We start from the raw sequence: 21,163 nt of genomic DNA on the forward strand, positions 1-21,163 counted from the left end.
ATTATCTTCTGTCTGTGTTCATTAAATTCCAACATTCTCTCTTCTGTTGGTTGTAACATTTCTAATCCTGCTATTATGTGTATTCGGTCCCAGAGTCCATCTTGTTTTGTTACACTAATGGTATCATATATAAGAGTGGGATTGTTGTGATTCAGTCCTTGATAAGTATACAACAAGTTTAACAAGTACATCATTGACGACGCGTTCTCTAGTTTACCTTTATCTGGCACCAAATCTTCGTACAACACTTTAATCATCTTGATTTGGCAAAATTGGTCAAACCAATTTGCCACAGTACTTTTCAACTGTATGAATTGATCGTCTGTTAAAGCTGTGAGAGTAAAAATACATATCATTGTGTTATTTTATTTCTAATATTTATATTATGATAATGAACAACTGCAACAGAAAACAACCACACGGAGTAGTACAGGATGTGACATGTATCCTAAATAACATTAACAATTCTAATATTATTATCTTAAGGTGTGAATAATTAACAACAAAAATGTGCAGACTTTTATTGTGTTAGCGAGATATTTAAGGTCAAAGGTCAGTGACTTTTATGTAACATTTGATGTCTTATAACTCCTCAACCCCTGGGTTTAAAAGGATAAATGTAGTGTCATTAGGAGTCACAAAAATAAATACAACTTTTGCAACTTTTTAATAATTCCATTGGTCAGATATACAAGGTCAAGGGTCAATGACTTTATTTAGTATATAATGGCTCATAACTATTTAACAACTGCACACAACAGGACAAAAGTGTTCCTGAATCGGTTTTACTGACCACATATATTCTTGATTCACCATCAATGTTTTTAAAAAATTGTATAAGTTGAATCTAATTAATAAGTACAAATCTTAATTTCTGCCGATGTCATTGTTATTTTATTTTTATATGTTAATATATTGTATATATCCTTTTATAGTTTTAGCTGTTAGTTTTTTTAGGTTTTCAACCTTGTACAAGCTTTTAGCTTTTGTTGTTGATCCTTTTCATCTTTTATGCATTTTATCTTTGACATGTTTTATGATTTTTATGTTTTTTTGATGAATAAAATGAATGAAATGAAATGAAATGATTCAGTACATTGTTTGTCTATTTGTGACTTTATAGTCAGAGATATATGATAATTCAATACAGGCAGTCATTTTGGATTTTGGCCGCCATTTTGGAAGATCGAAAACTGATTGGCTGGCTTCTAGGCAAAAATCAATTTGTAGGTCAAAAGAAGTCTCATGCCAAATTTGGCGCCACTCGCCTTAATCACTATATAATGTCCATTTTCACAAATGGAATAAACATCTAATTGATTTAAATGTAAATTATTGAGACCGGGATCTCGTTTTTTACTTATGTTTAGTATATTTTACCTGTTTCTGTTCCTTCCATGTTTTCTGGTGAACAAAGGTGGCGGTTGCTTATATTCAATATAGTATATATAGTATTTTGACAAAAGACTAGTTGCAAAATTGTTCCTGTGCAGTAGACTGAATCTCACAGTTGACATCTAAAACTCAGTAAAGTAACGATAACTTAACATTGGTGGTGTAGACCTATTAATGTACGTATCTAACTAGATAAATTGTAAGAATAGTCGGTAACATATTGTCGACAAGTACTTTTGTTAACAGTATATTAATTCTGTATTATTATATTTCATTGAAGCGACACAGCCACGTCACAATTAATGAATACCAACAACCTGATCAAAAGCCTTATAGTAATATCGTATCAAAAAATAGGTATGGAATGAGGAATTTATAGTCCGGTTTTACACATATATACAGTATTATATTCATTCATTTAAATGAGTATATAATTGTAACCATATTAGTATTTTGGTATTACTACTTTGGATATATGATGAGGTTGATTAAACATTTAAAACTATACAGAATCTCGACATCCTTGTGTTCAGTAGAATTGATCGTTTTTCATTAAATGTACCGGTTCACTGAATCATACATAGTATAACTAAATATACGCTTGCTCTATGCTATGTCGGTTTTAGCTTTGCATTTAGTTTTGCAACTTATGGAATCGATCATAGTATAACATTTTAGGTGGAATATTTTAATCAATCATTGTACTTCTTTTCGGCATTGAAAACTTCGTGTTCTAGGTCTATTTATAACTAACTAACTAAACTATTTTTCTCCCGCGTATGCTGTTTTTGACGTTTGTTTGTAACGTGATTTCGTTTAAAGAAATATAATAATCATTATCTTACAATGAAATGCCAACAAACTGCCTGTTGAGGGCAGTAGACTAATACATAAAATTATCATTTTCATTTATTACGTATTCTGTATTGTTATTTTCAATTATATGTAATTAGGACTACTGTTATAGGAGAATCTTAGAAATGATAAAACCAATAATATGAATTGTGAAATATAACGACATTCAGTGTACCATTTGGCGTTCTTTAGTTAGGCCCATACCACTATAGGCCTATTATCCACTATAGGCCTATACCACTATAGGCCTATTATCCACTATAGGCCTATACCACTATAGGGCTATTATCCACTGTAGGCCTATACCACTGACAGTAGGCCTATTATCCACCATCGTATTTAAAAAAAATGTTGGTCTATGATGCAAACTGACGTCATCTGATTTTTATATTCGAATTATGCTATTATAAAAGAAACCCTGTTATTTACACCAACTGTGAACTACTCTATAATGTATATGTATTTACTATTTATTTATCTCAATTTATTCAATAACGCTAAACTGTTCTTTCCCCAAAGTTAGTCACTTGATGACATTATTTTGCTGTATATTAATTAAATAACAATTATAGAATCTTCTTTTCAAGCTCTAGTTATATCATCTCATTAACAGAATAAAGGATTTAAAATAAATTTCGCCATTGACATAAAGTTGTTGAATTTCTTCTTATAAAATTGTATCACAGATTTTCATTTACAACACTACATTTGAGTTTATACAGACTTTTAATATAATGCCTATACTTCGCCTTATCACTGATATTTCCCAAATGTTCTTCGATTTTGAAATTCTTTTTATTCTGACCGATTAGTGTAGCAGTGTTTATTTCCAGAAGAATACGACACATTTCAGTTTGTGTTGAGAATAAACGATTTTATTTAACAAATTGTACAAGTTCTGATTAATTATTAAAACAATAAATATCTGAAATATACTGTCACCGTTGACATTTAAGAATTTTATTTTGGAAAACTTCGAATACGATAAAAGTAGGCAACACAATTTATGTCCAAATACTTCTTTCGTCGTCTAAAGTGAGTGTGCTGCCACCTATATTGATGTGTTCACGCATGAGTAAGCTCATTTGCATTCTTTCTTCACCAGATGTATGTTATGTTTATGGAGTTCCAGCCCACGTGTCTGAGATGTGTTTACTATTGCTATATTGTGCGGATGTTTTTTTAAAGAAATCTAGGCCGGACATTTTTCAAGCCAGGACTCAAGGAGTGAATACGGGGTAAGCTTGCATTAACTTATATTCTTGTTAATGTAGAACTATTAGGCCTAGCCACATTTTAGTAGTGCAGTGGTTACGTACGAGTACGTACGAGTAAAGTACAGTAGGGCCTGTTAATACTAGACGCATTCTTATAGTGTTCTTCCTTGTAGTCGGTAATGCGTGTAACATGAATATTCATATCACTACCTTATTGAATATGCATGATGTCCGCATCGCATATTTACATACGGAAAAAATGCGTAATAAACAAAATTGTACAATAAATCGAGTCAAATGTAATTTGATCAAGTTATATTATACCCCAAAAAAAAAAGAAAATACACACTCATCAAACTAATTTATAATTTTTAAAACGATTAATAAAAACCAATAAAATGTATCCTCCGTTTATATAATCGATATTATAAATTAAAATAAAAAATATTAAGGCCCGACAATGATCGACGATAAATAGATAAATATAGAGTTTTCTTATATAAAACAAAAATATATTAAAAAAGTTTACATTCTGGAACTATATGATAACCATCTTTAATCCAATCAAATGACATAATGATCAATAAGAAAAATATAACCGTTGTTGTATCGTCACGATATTTTTGTACTAGCTAATCATGACGTCATTTGATTGTGAAAATATTATATTTGTATCAAACACAGCATAAATGGTTATCTTATAATTCTAGGATAATTTTTTTTGTTTCATGTATATTTTCTAGTTTACGTCGATCATTATCGTTGTAGTACAAATGGGACTTTATACTACTTATCATACTGGATACCAATGAAAACAGTGTGGTTATATTTATAACTTACTAAAAACGAAGAATCATCATAAAACCATTGTCAAGCACGCCATTTCAATGCTGTAGTTTGAAAATGTTCAACCAAGTAACTGTATAACAGCTTCATTTGAATCACCTTTATTTAAACATTAAAAAAAAATCTGATTACAGTATCATAATTTTTTCATTTAACTTTTTTACTCGACGTATATATGATGAAGTAGGCTACTATTAATATAATAAATAACAATAATAATAATAATTTATTTATTTATTGGGTTTGTTTTATACATAGCCTATATTTAAAATAGATACAAAATCACAAAAATTAGTGATGAATCACAGGAAGAAAACAAGACCTACCCATTAAAAAAATTGTTTCTTTTCTAAATACTAGCCATGGTCATGAATTGACCTCACTTGTCTTTTACCATACAGTTTTTCTAATTTATTCATTTATTCTTTTTCTTTTCATTTTTTGTTAAGGCTCGCCCACCACAAGATGTTTTTTTTTTCATCTTCAAGGGCATCTGCATTCATACTCTTACCTCAGAGTCTTTGCTTTGTACGTTATTATCTTTTATATCAGAGTAGTAAATAAATGTTATGAAACAAGACAATATGAAAGGTTAAAATTAATAATAGAAAAAGCGAAATGTATCGGAAGTATCAAAATCTCCCTGCTCCAATCCAAGATTTCTTCTAGGCATACCTAAATATCTACTACGTCATCATATATCGTAATTTCATCCGTTAGCGGCTGTGTACACCTGTCCTGACAAATAATAAATTTATTATTTGTCATCCGTTAGAGCAGGTAACTATGTACAATGGCATCATAAATTACCTGCCCTGACGGATGGCAAATAATACATTTCTTATTTGTCATCCGTCAGAGCAGATAACTATGTACAATGGAATCATAAATTACCTGCCCTGACGGATGGCAAATAATACATTTCTTTGTCATCCGTCAGAGCAGGTAGTTGCTATGTAGGCCTACAGTAGAATCATACAATACATGACCTGACGGATGACAAATAAATAAATGTCTTAGTTGTCATCCGTCAGGACAGGTAAACAAACGGCTTTATGCACAGTGGATTCTATATATGGGGCATTCCACAGTATTTGGTCCATGGGCTTAAACATTTCATTTACTGATTTTGATGTAACCCTTGGCCATTTCTCAAAATAGACACATATTGAAGTTTATAATAACATTTTTTTTTATTTTTCTATTTATTTTTTAGTTAAATATTAAATATGAAAAAAACATATTTGACGTGGACATTTTTAATCCTATTTATTTCATAGACTATGCATCTTATTACTATTTTTTCAACATATATAGTTACTTTATGTATCAATAATACATAATCAAGTATTTAATTACAATTTTGTTTTTTTTTATATTAATTTCATACATGCATTTCAAATTCATAAATGTCCCGTCCGCGACGATGTAGGCGGTTTTTTTTACATTTATTTTAAAAGTAATGATGCAAAAATCTTGATAATTCATTTTCTCCTCCTGAGCACTATATCTCATTATATTATGAACACATTTTTTTTAAATTTTATATTTTGATGAAAATATCATATTTCAAAAATATATTGTTACAGACGGGACATTTTTGTTACGGACGGGACATATCATTTAAATCCTAATTATTTCACAAACCATGAATCTTGTAAACATTTTTTTACCAGATATAGCTACTCTATGTTCCTATTGCACATAGTCAGGCATTTTATAATACATATTTTGTTTATTAAATTTCATATATATATTTCAATAATTGTCCCATCCGCGACATTTTAATAGTAGTTTTATAGTGTTTTTTACATTTCAGTTACAAGTATTGATACCACAATTTAATATTTTGTTTTCTCATTTTGAAAACTATATGCAATACATTATATACAAATATTTTGAAACTTTTGCTGAAAATATCATATTCAAAAATATATTGATGACATTTTTCGTAGGAACGGGACAGGCATTTTTGTTAAGAACGGGACATACATTTAAATCCTTTTCATTTCATAAAACCATGCATCTTGTTAACATTTCCCCATAAATATATTGTAGTTCAAGTTCAATCAAGTATTTTATTAAATTGTTTATAAATTTAATACTTGCATTTCAAAGTTCATAATTGTTACTTCTTAGACATTTCGAGTGGGTTTTTTTCCTCACTTGTGTTTGTTGAAGTAATGGTTCCACAATAGTTATTTAATTCTTAATTTTAAATCTTAATTTTCAACTGCTAAGGATATTTAATTTCAATAGATTTCATTCATCTTTTTATTTCGGAATTAAACAAGTTTTTTAAAACTTGTATTATGTATTTAAAAAAAACATTACTATAAAAAATTATTGAATGTTACGGATGGTGCATTTTTTTTATGGACGGGATTGCATTATTTTAAGAATTAAAAAGTGTTTTGTACTGTAGGCTGGTAAGTACTGTACAAAGGTCTTAACTTTTGTTTATTAATCCGGTCTGTGTTTAAAATAACAATCCACAAAAGAACAATACCAAAATCCAAAACAACATGACCAGTATGAATGGGAGTATTTGGTGCGGTCATCACTTTGTAGATTTCATTCTTTGTGAATTTGCAACCAAGAACCTTTTTTTTGTAAATCAGATACTAAATAATTAAGATTTAATTTAAATAGAAATAGGCCTACAGTGATATTAAATCCAAGCAAGGATAGAAGAAAATTTTAGATGCAACTTGGTTCCACTAACAAATTCAGACGTCAAACGCCAACGCCAATTTTTAAAGATTCGCCTTAAATGTGTTACTATCTTGAACTGTTGTGTAATATGCCAAGCATAGCTTTTATATTAGTGTAAATAAATATTTTGATAACATTTAACAATATTGCTTCTATTATAACTCTTCGAATAATTAATTTTATAAATAATATTTCATATTTATGAATTTTAATATTTTCACTTGACATAAACTTTTAAACAGTGTTTCAAAGGTTGAATTATATTTTGATTTGGAAATAAAAGATTACATTGATGTAAAAACTTATTTTTTTATTTTTTTAATAGCAAAACAATTTTTTAACGTGGACAAAAGTGTCTTGTCCGCGACGTTAGAAATGTCCCGTCCGTAACGACATATACTGTAAATCATATTTATTAATAAATTTGCAGTTAAATTTTTATAATTAACATTCAGTTATCTAAAACAACTATCTGGCAACATAATTATACAAAACAAATTTTAAAATCTCTTTTAAATGAGGAGAAATATTACAATACGTAAACCTTCTTAAAAGTCATGTCCATTTGCCGTCCCATCCGTGACGCATACAATTTTCAATTTTTTGTATACAGTCTTTTTTCTTTTTTTGACTTTCATAATTAACATTGGCCATATATGTATACATTTATTCTACTTTGAATCTTGTATTTTTTTTTATTTTTAAGATATGTCTCGTTATATTCTCAAAAATGTCTCGTCCGTCTGTAAAAAAAAAATACTGTGGAATGCACTAAATATGAAGACGTAGTAGGGAAGTAGGCAATAGTAGAAGAGGTCCTGGATTATAGTAGGGACATTTAGATCCTTCCAAATGTATCTTCGTAAGAATAGAAGAAAATAAGAAGATGCAGCTTTAACTAATAAATGTATTAAACCTATAATCAAAAAATTTAAAAGACAAAGTAAATGCGCTTTAAACATAGGTTTATTAGTTTCTATATACCAACTTAGATAGTTAAACTCTTCTATTTCTAATGTTTTGTGATTCTCTTCATCTCTTAAAACAAATGTTGGAATTATTGATGTAGGCCTACAGTAAACATTTCCGACGTCATTTCTATTGATAGATATCAGGTCACTTTTGATTATTATATTATTTTTATAACATTCACTTAGCATGTCATTAACAATAATACCTGTTAAATTACAATTATTCATAGAAAGACATCTTAAGTTTGGAAATATAATCAATATATTAGCTAGTGTACTTCCATTGATCGATGATAGGTCAATCCCATCCAAAAAAAGATTATTCCATCTAAATCTGTAACGACTAGGTGATATTAAAATATCGTTTAATTGTTTAGATGACATATTATAATTACCCCAAGTTTGGCTTCGATGGCAATGCCGTGCCTCTGTTAAATTGATAATGTTTCCAAGTAATTCGGTATCAATATCTGAAAGATCATTTCCTTGTAACTTGATAATATTTTTTTTGGACTTTAGATAGTTTATATCTACTTTATTAAACATGTCAACTATTTGTTTGCTTGATAAGTCAGAATGCACACTGAAATCTTTTAAATCTTTAGAAGTGTTTAATATACGACCTAATAAAGACCCATTTATAAACGCTGGTGAGTAGATCATTAGCTTAAAAGTCTTCAATTCAACCAAAGCTTTACTATGTTCACATTCTTCTAACATTGTGTTAATATGTGAACCAACTATATTATAACCCATATGATGTATGTCCAGATGTTTTAGATTATGGAAGTTTTGAATTAGTTTGCAAATCTGTGAGTCAATAGTAGTATTATATTTGAAGTCATCAATGGACCACTGAAATGTATATACTTCATCACCAAAACGGTATTTTTTCCATTCTTCTGAGAGGATTTTAAGAGCTTTATCACCCCATTTATGAAGTAATCGTATCATACACCTACTGTTTCGACTTGGATACAGATATCGTAATAAGATTTCAACGTGTGCTACTAACCTACATACATTATCAGGTGACTCAATGTTTGATTCTTCTATGATTGATATCATAGTTTCAGATATTTCTCTTTCTCCCTTGTTTGTAATGTCATCTGCAAACAATTTCATTTGTTGGAATAAGTGCAAACCGCGGTAATTTGTGTTTAAAGAAAATCTGAAATTTTCAACATCTATTTTCATTTCAGATGACATGTGTTTATCCAATGATTTCAATACCTTTTCTTCGTGCTCGTTATTTACACGTTTAAAATAATCTAAAAAAGAATAATAATTTGATAGCCTATTTACCAACCAGTGTTTCATTAATTTGTCTGCATTAGGACCCAGAAAACTGATAGTGAAAACTGTTATCATTTGTAAATACCCGCTCGTCCTTAACTTCTCGTATTCCAAAGATGTTAAAGTCTCCATTTTGTTAGACAAGTAAAACCCGGCCAGAGCTTCTGACAATAACTTATGTGGACATCTGTATGTTTCCACAAATTCATCCTGAACAGTAGGGTCATCTTTGTAAACAAATCCTAATTTCAACGATAAATCAACTAAAGTTTCATTTCTTACTAGTTCAAGTAATTGTATTTTAGAAAAATGAAGTTTATTTCTTTGTAAACCAATGTAACTTATTTTTCCTAATATTATAATTGCATTTTTATAGTCAGTGGAAATTTTGTCAAAGTTTGATATCCGTTTTTGCTTATTACTTCTGTTAATGTACTGATTTAAAATGGAACGGAAGATTTCTTTCAAAAAATGTTGAAAATCTTTTGGAATTATTTGTTCGTGTTGCCATATAACACACATTTTAAGTAATAAAAATGGGGATGAAAACAGTTCAAATACATTTTTGTGATCACCACCCCAATTATTTTTCACTGAATCAAGTTTGAATTCGTTAATCAATAACTGGCCCAGATTAGAGTTGTTTACAAAATTGAAATATCTATTTATATATGGTTTTATGTTTTCTGTGCAGAATCCGTCTACTTTTACATATACATCAAAATGTTTATATAAGCTTTCAGTAAAACCCGGCCGTGAAGTCAGAATAACTGTACTGTCTTCCAATTCTTCTCTTTTTAATATCAGTGGAATGTCTACCCCATATGTTAACTCATCTAATCCATCTATCAGAAGAACTAAATCGTTGTCGTATTTCTCAATAAAAGTTCTTATAATAGTTTTATTTACATACATATCAGATTCTTTACGAAATGTCTTCAGCTTAACTGAATCAACGATAATATCTATGATTGTTCGACCTTTCTTGATGTCTCTTACGTTAACAAGAAATAATATTTTACCAGCAAACGTATCATCGGAATTGGTCGCCCACTTATAAGATAAATATTGAAGCAAGGTTGTCTTACCAATTCCACCATTTCCTACCATTAATACTTTACAGGAGTCTTTAGACTTTATAATATCCAATAATTCTTGTAATGATGCGTCGACTTTTCTTTTTTCTATATTCAGTACTGGATCTGTGAACATCTGTGAAATGTCATACTCTTGATCTTCTCTCCATGTAGGTGGTCTTATATTTGGGTCTTGGAATTTTTTTCTCTGTTTTGCTGTTATGAAGTTTCTTATAATATGCTCATCTGAAATGAAGGCATTTAGTAATTCAATTCAACTTATAAAAAGTATAATAGACACAAAAGACGATTTTTCCGGAATTTAAATCTGGCAAACAGTCTACAATGAACCTATAAAATACAATTTCAAAAAGTTCTGTCTGTATTAATAAATGTTATTACCTTTTGTTAATGTGGGGTGTGAAAATGTGTATGCGAGTATGACAGCTAAGATGACGACAATGAATGCAATGGCCATCGGCACTGTAACAAAGAAAAATGTTGAAGTTTAGGCCTTATATTTCTTTACTTTATTTATAAAGTTACAAGTACATGATGTACACATGAATTGTAAACTAAAAGACGCCTTCTATTTCTTATCTATCTTGTTATTTTCCATTCATTATAAAACACATTTTGGCAGGTTGTTAATTGCTTACCGGTACGTGTAGTTTTAGATTTAGATTTCCGGTTACCCAGAGTTGACACTGTATGGTGAAATAAAATTACAATGTGTAATCAATTCAAGAAGCACTAATAACGGAACGTCATTTACCCAAAACCACTCACTACTGTACCAATCATTACTATACTATTCTTATTACTTATTTATAAAAGGGAGCGTTCGCATCCGTCGGGACGGTAATTAACAAAGCGTGACGATTACTTCGAGAAAACCTGACGCCCTCTTCTTCTCATCCTCCTAACGTAGTCATTAGACCCTGTAAACGTGGGCTTGGTGGGTGTATTTCAAAAAATTCTTCGAAGTCTGTAATTTTAGTTAAATAATACTGTGTACTTCGGCTAAAGATGTATCGTCCCCCACAATCATGAAAATATATAGGCCTATATAATATATATATAATAATAATATATAAAATCAGACTTTGAATAGGTAATTTTGCAGTTTTAATTAAGTTATTCACTTACATAGAAGAAAAATTATGCTTTCACTTATAAAAAGGTAAAATATTAATATACAGTCAAATTAAAAAAACAAAAAACCATTTTGACACACTTCTTTTGCTGTAAGTTACAGTTTTTTTCAGGGAAATAATTTTTGGTCAAAGTGAATAACTATTATGTAACATTAAAATGGCATATTCAATAACAAAAATTATTTTTTTTAGAAGACAATATATCTTTGATAATACCTACATAATCCTCAATTATTTATGTATTAATATTTTGTACTACAAAACATCGCATTTTAACCCCTTTCTGAATAGTTGTTCTGTCACTGGCTACTCTGATACATACCTGCCATTGTTGTTGCTGAAGCCGGTATCAATGTAGACTGATAGGGTTTAGCTGTAATTAAGGTGTAATATGCACAAAAGAAATAAGATAAAAGTTTAAACTTCACCAAATTGTTACTAAAATTGAAATATACAGTATTATTTTTATTAATATCTTTGTTATTTTGAAATTATATTCAAATAAATGGCATGGTCTTTGATATAATTTAGTTTTCGCATTTAGTTTTACTCCATGGTTGTCAGAGGAAATACTCTCAAGACATCATTTGCATGATTTCTAAAACAAATTTAATGAGAAAATACAAAAGAAGCTCTCTATCGAGATGTGGTAGGCATACCTAGTAGAATATGCTGTGCCACATTGTTTAGTAGTTTTGCAAATGTTTCAATTTCTTGTTGTGAATTTAGTTTTCCGTCTTTCTCAATGTGATATACAACATCCCAAATGTTGTCGTAGTTGAAGGCACGCAGTTTGTAGAAATCAATCACATTCCTTAGGTCGTTTTTGTCTACGTTAGTAAGCGTTGTAAACAGTGCTCTGCGGTAGTTGGTTATTATTGTCCCTGGTGTGTTATTACTGCATTTAACAGTATTCTTGTATTCTGTTGTACAATTTGTCGCTGATTTCTGATTAGTTACTTCAGCAATGTCCAACAACAACCTCACATCAGTTTTTGAGATAAATCGATAGCAATTAAGAGTATTAAATAGGCCCATGGCTGACTGATCTAGACCGCCAATAGGTATAATACCACATAGAAGCATTCTTAACTTCCGAACTTCAGTGCCAGCATAGTGTTTGCTAAGGTTTTGTAGAAACATTTGGTATTTATCGTCCATTTTGAATCTGAAAAAAAAATTATTAGTAAAAAAAATATGACTAAAAAATGACCATATAGGTCTAATTACGAAAGCAAGAACCATGAATAATCATCTAAGACAAGCTAAAACATTTAAACATAAGAAACTTTAATTTTAAAATGATAATTTTATATTACTTAATGATTAATAATAATACGATTAATACAATTGTAGGCCTGGTTTCCCCTAACAGTACACAGTATACGCCTATATTTCTATGCACAATGCATTATTAGTCCAAAATCTGAAACACAGCCTAAAGAATCTATACAGGCACATTTATTAAACTAAATTATTACTATATATTTAGTATAATGTAAAGTTAATATTAATTAAAAGTTTATACAGATGCTCACGGTATGTTTTATCCCGTATGTTTTTCTGAAATAATATGAGACCGTCCACCTTTGCGTTGTTCGTAACTCTGATGGCATTTACCCAGTGTCATAAATCGAAAATAAAACAATATAGTCAATGGTGCATAAAATACGAATAAGCGCATAACAGAAATTCAGTTATAATCGTGTTTACTTTATTGACATTTTCGATAAACCAATTCATTTAAAATCTAAAAGGCCGTTGTATAAAAAGAATTTGAATATTACTTGTAAATTAATATTAACTTCTAAATCGAATACACATTTGTTGTAGTTTCTCTTTGTGGAATTAACCGTTTTAGTTTGTAGTATTCCTAAATTGATCATCATAATAATAATAATATTTGCAACATTTTATATATAAATTTCTATATTTCCCACCACTTCTTAATTTGAATAGAAAAAAATAAAATAGATTTAAAACTACTCCTGAACATTTTAGCAGTGTCGCTGAAAAAAACCCTGTTATTTACACCAACTGTGAACTACTCTATAATGTATATGTATTTACTATTTATTTATCTCAATTTATTCAATAACGCTAAACTGTTCTTTCCCCAAATGTAAACTTGATGACATTATTTTGCTGTATATTAATTACATAACAATTATAGAATCTTCATTTCAAACTCTAGTTATATCATCTCAATAACAGAATAAATAATTGAAAATAAAATTCGATATTTTGTTGCTTAGTTTTCTGTACACATTATGCTCACAGTGAATCATTTCATTTAAGAAAGTTGGAATTTCTTATTATAAAATAGTATCACGAATTTTCATTTACAACATTGCATTTTAATTATACACATTTTTAATATAATATATACTTCGCCTTATCACCGATGTTTCCCAGTGTTCTGTAGGCCTAATTAAATTTAAATCTGACCGAGTTGTAGCAGTCTTTATTTTGAGCGGAAGGAGTACGGCACACTTTTCCAGTGTGTGTTGTGAATAAATGACCAACATTGTATTTACCAAATTGTACAAGTTAATACAATTTTAAATCAATAAATATCTGAAATAGTAATTTGAGAATTTAATTTTGGAAAATGTTAAATACTACACAATTTATATCCAAATTTCATTCGTAATGTGAGTTGGCTGCCACCTATATTGCTGTGTTCACGCTTGAGTAAGCTCATTTGCATTTTCTCTTCAACAGATGTATTTTATGTTTATGGCGTTCCAGCCCACGTGTCTGAGATGTGTTTACTATTGCTATTGTTTTGTACAGACGAAATCTAGGCCCGACCTTTGTCAAGCCAGGAAGTACTCAATCACACGGTAAGCGGCGCATTTGTTTATTTTTCTTGTTGATGTATAACTCCTAGGCCTAGACACATTTTATCGTTTAGCTTTTAGTGACTGTAGTGAGTACAGAAGTAAAGTATCAATAGGCCTACTTAAGAGATGTAAAGACACAAAAACGACTACAAACAGAAATAGAGAAAAAAACAATTAGTTTAATAAAATATCGTAAACATAAACATCTATAAATAAGCCATTGGGCATAAACGATAATAATAAATCTAAATGTACATGGAGTTACTCCCTGGTAATATTAATCATGGAGAAATAAGTTATCTCTTTATGTATTAATCAAGTTAACTTAGGCCAGGGAGTTGTAAATTAATTATTTTATAACTCTCTGCTTAGGCCTAGAAGAACTGTAAACAATATACACAAACATTTAATAAATAAACTAAGACTAATCAAATAAATGAAATGATAAAATCGAATGTATCCTCGGTTATGTAATACATATAAAAGAAGATAATAACATGTTATCAGACTTAAGAACGCTATTTTGTGATTATATATAGAACTTTCTAAAAACAAGTTCAGTCGATGTTTATTTCGTTTTTGTATTATACAACTGTGATAAGGCCTAAGGTCCAATGACTGTCCTTTCAATGTTATACTACTGTTTGTTCGTGTGATAACCATTGATTTGAATAATAATTTATCATGAATATCATACAAGTAATTTCCATCAAGAGATATTAAATCAACTTTAATTCCCTTTCCAGAATATCTTTTTAGCAAGTCTATAACATTATAATTTACTAATTTACAGTAATTCATAGAAAGGCGTTTTAAGTTTGGGAATTTAATAAATATATTAGCTAGTGTACTTCCGTTGATTGATGATAGGTCGACAAAATCTAAATTAAGAAATTTCCATTTAAATCTGTAACGCTTAGGTGATATTAACAGATCGTGTAATTGTTGGGCGGATAAAGAATGAAGAAACCAAGAAAATCCATAAAGTGTATCATTTACATCAGATATAATTAATGAATTGATAAGATTCGCAAGTAAATTACTATCAAGATTTGAAAGATCATTGTTCTCTAAATTGATAAAATTCTCTTTTGACTCTAAATAGCTTATATCTACTTCATTCAGCATATCAACTATTTCGGCGCTTGATAAAGAGCAATTACTTAAATCAAACATTTCTAAGTCTTTATAAACATTTAAAAAATGACCTAATAAAGCTCCGTTGATGTTTGACAAATTATTGTTCCCAAGAAGAAACCACCGCAAGTTAACAAATGTTTTACTGTGTTTACATTCTGTTAGCATTGAGTTAATAAGTGAACTGTGTGATGCACCCTTTGAGTCTCTCGAAAAACGTATCAATAGTAGGCTTAGGTTTGGAAAGTTTTGAAATAATTTGCACATGCGTGAGCCAGTATGGCGCCTATATAAAAAGCGTGAATCATCTTCAATAAACATAAAAGAACGTATTTCTTTGCCTACATTATATTTCTTCCATTCAAAAGAGAGAATCTCAAGGGCCTCATCACCATGTTTTTCAATTAGTTTAATCAAATATCCATCCCGATTATATTGGGTTAGGTCTGCTTGTATGGTATCAGCATTATATAATTGTAATATTATTGAATAGTGAGCTATAATGCTACACATACATTCACAATGTTTATTATACTCCATCATACTTGACGATATCATTCTTGTTATGTTATTACTATCTTTTCTAAGTCTATTACGAAATATATTTAGTAATTCTATTAAATGCAAATTGTCGTTGCAAACAAATTTTCTAAATGAATCCCTTAAATCGTTAACGTCCATTTTCATTTGTGGAGAGATTTGTTTATCCAGTAATGTTAATACTTTTTTTTGGTATTTTGGATTTACATATGTGAAATATTTGGAAAAGGAATAATAATTAGAGGCCCTATTTACCAACCAGTGTTTCATGAGTTTGTCTGCATTGGGACCTAGAAAACTAATAGTGAAAACTGTTACTATTGGTAAAAGTGGGTGAAGCCTTATTATCTCGCATTCTAATGGATCTAAAGTCTCAATTTTATTAGACAAGTAATATCCAGCGAGTGCCTCTGACAATAACCTATGTGGACTTCGGTAAGTCTCCAAAAAACTATCCTGAACAGTAGAAGTATCTTTGTAAACAAATCCTAATTTTAGTGCTAAGTCAACTAAAGTTTCATTTTTAACTAGAGTGTTTACTTCAGTTTTAGTAAAATGAAGTAAAATTCGTTTTAAACCAATGTAACTAATTTCTCCTAATATTATAATTGCGTTTTTATAATCTGTGGGAATGTTGTCAAAGTCTGTTATTGCCTTTGTAGTAGGTTCATCCCTTCTATTAATGTACTGATTTAAAATCGTGCGGAAAATTTCTTTAAACAAATGTTCAAGATTTTTGGGAATCATTTGCTGGTGTTCCCACACAACACACATTTTAAGTAAAAGGAAAGGAGATGAAAATAGTTCAAATATGTATTTATGATTACCGCCCCAACTAGTTACATCATCTGAATCAAGATTAAATTCACTAATCAATAACTGACCCATTTTAGACTGTCCAATAGATTTGAAATACCTCTTGATATATGGTTTTATGTTCTTTATGTCAAATCCTTCTACTTTTACACGTATGTCATAATATTTATGTAAACTTTCAGTAAAACCCGGTCGTGAAGTAAGAATAACTGTACTCTCTTCCAGTTCTTTACTTTTTAAGATCATTGGAATATCAACTCCAGAATTTAACTCATCTAATCCATCTATCAGAAAAACTAATTCTCTGTCGTGATCCTCTATAAACATTTTTATAATTGTTTTATTAATATGGAGACCTGTTTTTTTACGAAAACGTTTTAGGTCAACTTCATCAACTGTTGTATCTGTGATTGTTTGTCCTTCTTTGATGTCTCTGAGGTTTACGAAAAATAATATTTTATCAGCAAACGTAGTATCAGAATTTGTCGCCCAGTTATAAGATATATATTTAAGTAATGTTGTCTTACCAATTCCCCCATTTCCAGTAATCAATACCTTACATGAGTCTCTGAACTTTATAATATCCAATAATTCTAGTAAAGATGTGTGCTTTTGTTCTCCATTTGGTGTACTGCTGATATATAGTTCTGGATCGGTAAAGATTTGTGAAATATTATGATAGTTATCTTCTCTGAACGTTGGTGGTCTTATAAATGGATCTTTGAATGTTTTTCTCTGTTCTCCTGATAAGAAATTTCGAATAAGCTCATCTGAAATAAATGAAAAGCAAGTATAAACCATTAATAACATTGAAGATTTTTTTAAAATTTGAAACAGTAAATTTCTAATGACCGTTAGGTAGCGTCTATTAAAAAAAAATTATTATAATAATAATTATAATATTATAATAATTACCTTCTGTTAATATGTGATCTGAAAATTTGTTCGCAAAAACGTGGAATAAGTATGAGAGTATGACGGCTAAGATGACAACACTAAATGCAAAGACCATCGCTAAAGCTAAAAACAAATTTAAGGTATATTTCAGGATTGCTGAAGAGCATGCACGGTTTAAGTTTATTTGATGATTACTTTTTCTTTTTTTTTTATTATTATTAGTTATAGGAAAGAAAAAATATATTAAACGAGGCTTTTGAATACATTGCATAACATCTGTTACATTGCAAATTCATTAATACACATTTACGATATTCTTTATGCTTACCGATACGTGTAGTTGGTTTACATTTATATTTCCGGTTACATGTAGGTAAGAAATAAAATTACAATACGTAATAAAATTCAAATACAAATGACGTCATTAATTCATGACGTCATTTACACAAAGAACGTCATTTACTCATAACCAATACAGTACTATTATTTTGGTGTCTGTTGTGACACCATAGATCATTCTCTGTGACCAGTTGTTTCCAAGATGATGAAGTGGTTATGAAAAAATACCGCCAATGATTTATTTTAAAGGTTTGTGCCACCTACAGGTCAATATCATCATTAAATTATACGATAATTACTGGTACACGTAGGTCATGTTGTATTGTTAATCATACATCTATCACAAAAAATGTAATTATGTAATTATTTAAGATTCCTAATATGACAGTAAGGCTACGCACCAAAAACACTTGTTGGTTGTTCCTGTGTTCCTCTCTCTCTCACCTGCACTTGTTCCTGTCGTTCTGAAGTATAAGTGTTTTTGTTTAAACTTTGCAAACAATCCCCATGAGGTATTGACATGTACGGTAAGTAAAAGGTAAGACCATCACATAAGTAAGGGCCTATACAACAGGTCTATCTATCTATGAAAGTTCAATCAAAAATAAATATACAATAATAATTCATATATTTGTACTAAATTACTCAAAATGTAAGAAGAGTGGTGCACATTACAGCAATGTTTCCATTCGTGCATTTTGTATGTTTATCTATATAGGCCTTTAAGCGTGACTTAAACTGCCTGCGCGGTACTTAGGCTTTCTGTTCTTTTACGTGGAATTAGATAATATTATAGCTGTGATTCCTAAATTTGACAAGTTAAGGTAGAAATAAAATTAATAGCAAATAACTGATAAAGTGAAACTATTTACATTTTTTATTTAGCATTATGGGAGATTATATTTTTAGAACATCATTTATTTTGTGGATCTATTTTTAGAGATAAAGAATAAAATACATACCATTGTTAAGTAAAATATCTTTTCCATTTTTATTGAGACAACTTGCAAACCTTTGTATTTTCTCTGGTTCATTTTCGAGCCGTTTGTCAATTTCCAGATGAAGCACTACATCCCAAATATTGGTGTAGCCAAAGTCGCCTATTCCATAAAAGGCAACAATTCCTCGCAATCCACCTCGATTGATCCAGTAGGGAAGAGGGTAACTGTTGACCTGTTTCATTGCTTTATACAGTCGCTTACGATAAGACGACAACTTTGGTCCATCCACTGCTTCCTGAACCCCATTGTCATTCATGTACTTTCTAACAAGATCTTTAGCCTTCTTCACTCCAAATAGTTTCGTAATCTCTAATAATAAGTTAATACTAGTAGGTGTGATGCAACCCTTTTCTTCAAGTTCATTGAATAAATTGTGGGCTATAAAATGTGGATTTGTAATGTCACACAGATCTAGGTGATCAGACAAGATGCATCTTAACCGAAGGTAATTGTTCCCGTTAAAGCATGTACTTAGTTCTGCTTTCAAAATATTAAACCTTTCTTCCATTGTAGAATCTGCCATTTAAAGTTTTGTATTCTTGGATTTATGAGTGTAAGTAATATTTCATACTATCTTATAATAGCAACATCAACAACACTATTAGAGAAAAAAAACAAAGCATCATTAGATTATCTTTTCCTTAAATCAAGATAAAAATACAGGTAGACCACCTTTTTTACAAAATGTCCTCGTTTGTTTTCAACTATATCCAATATCCTTGTAAGATATGGGAAACAACATCCTTATGAATGATTTACTTCGTTCATGACGACACATACCTGTATATATTCAGGAATCAAGTTTTAACTTTTTACTCCAGTTTACCTTTGGAATCGTGACGTTAGTGCAATTCAGAATTTATAGGATCAATTTTTAATGTATACTTTACCTGTTTTTTTATGATAGACAATGATGAATAGTCGTATTAAAAAATCTGTTAACAAAGACTAGTTTCCAAAATGGTTGCTGTACACTGAACGGTAACACCTCAGGGTTGATTTTCAAGCCTCAGTTTCTCTACTTATTATTCTGTGCTACAACGTCGATATTTAATGGTCTTCTCCTGGTTTTGTCAAAAATTCCAAAGTCCCTTTGAATTATTTAACCTGTGTATGCCCTATATTAACGCACTTGTCGAGCTAAATAATGTGTGTAAGAGAAGTCTATCGACAACAAGTACGTTGTTGGATTGGAAAAGCATGAAACGCATATAGAGTATTATATATATATTATTCAGTAATTATTCTATGTCACTGAAGCGTATTTAAACGGGTCCACTTCAACGAACGTTTTGTAACCACTAACAAGCATGAATAGATGTTGTTGTGAATATTAACTATACATTGTGTTTGATAACAACAATTAAATAGAACGTGTATTGATAATGATGAAGGGGATGAAGCTTGAAGAAAGGGTTATGTGAAATAAGCACATTTAAAAGGAGATTTCAAACGTCAATTTAGATACCCATCTTTATCTTTCTTATTAAAAAAAATAGACATAGAATCAATCATGACATGTTATCACTTGATTAAAAAAAAGAAAATAAAGGGAATACATTAAACATTCTTTGGCGTTCCATAGATACACTTTTGTGATACTTGTAGATAAAAGAAGGTAAAATGGGGTTTAAATTACAGTGGCTGATTTATACTATAGTCTTGAATTTTGATTGCACCTTAATCGAATTTCGATCACGTCGACAAAAATTGCAACTAATCAACCACTAAATTGTCAAATATTTAAAACTATATCAGACAGGATAAATCGTAACAAAGCTTAAATTTTCACCTATTACAGTACAATATTAATCTAAATTATCCACTGCAGTATGATAATGCAAACTGTCTAGCGCCCCCTATATTGTCCTAATTTATGCCACTAGATGGTACGCTCGCTAGGTTGTGCCCACATGGTTCTGGAATACATAATAATTTCAGTGTTAAAGAACAGGCGATTTCAAATGTACGTACCGCAGGACAATAATACATGTCGTTTACAGGAACAAATAAATAATAGACACTGTGATTTATGTACTCAACTAAAATTAGCACCCTG

General features: G+C 30.0%; 1 protein-coding gene across 1 annotated transcript; it reads right to left on the bottom strand.

Moving 5' to 3' along the window:
- Positions 1-14,603: 14,603 nt before the first annotated feature.
- On the bottom strand, positions 14,604-19,627 carry LOC140058330 (uncharacterized). Its single transcript, XM_072103893.1, has 4 exons — positions 19,066-19,627; positions 18,505-18,567; positions 17,783-17,887; positions 14,604-17,637 (listed from the first exon to the last, which is right to left on the bottom strand). The coding sequence occupies exons 1-4, from the start codon at positions 19,625-19,627 to the stop codon at positions 14,729-14,731; spliced, it is 3,639 nt and encodes a 1,212-aa protein (XP_071959994.1). The 3' UTR covers positions 14,604-14,728.
- Positions 19,628-21,163: the final 1,536 nt, after the last annotated feature.

This window comes from Antedon mediterranea, chromosome 9 (genome assembly GCF_964355755.1).
Source record: "Antedon mediterranea chromosome 9, ecAntMedi1.1, whole genome shotgun sequence".
Classification (NCBI taxonomy): domain Eukaryota; kingdom Metazoa; phylum Echinodermata; class Crinoidea; order Comatulida; family Antedonidae; genus Antedon; species Antedon mediterranea.

Coding starts and splice junctions, on each gene's coding strand:
- LOC140058330 (XM_072103893.1), bottom strand. CDS start 19,627: ATGGCAGATTCTACAATGGAAGAAAGGTTTAATATTTTGAAAGCAGAA. Junction 17,888..18,504: donor ACAACCAACAAGTGTTTTTG/GTGCGTAGCCTT, acceptor ATTTGTTTTTAG/CTTTAGCGATGGTCTTTGCA. Junction 17,638..17,782: donor AGATCACATATTAACAGAAG/GTAATTATTATA, acceptor CATTTATTTCAG/ATGAGCTTATTCGAAATTTC.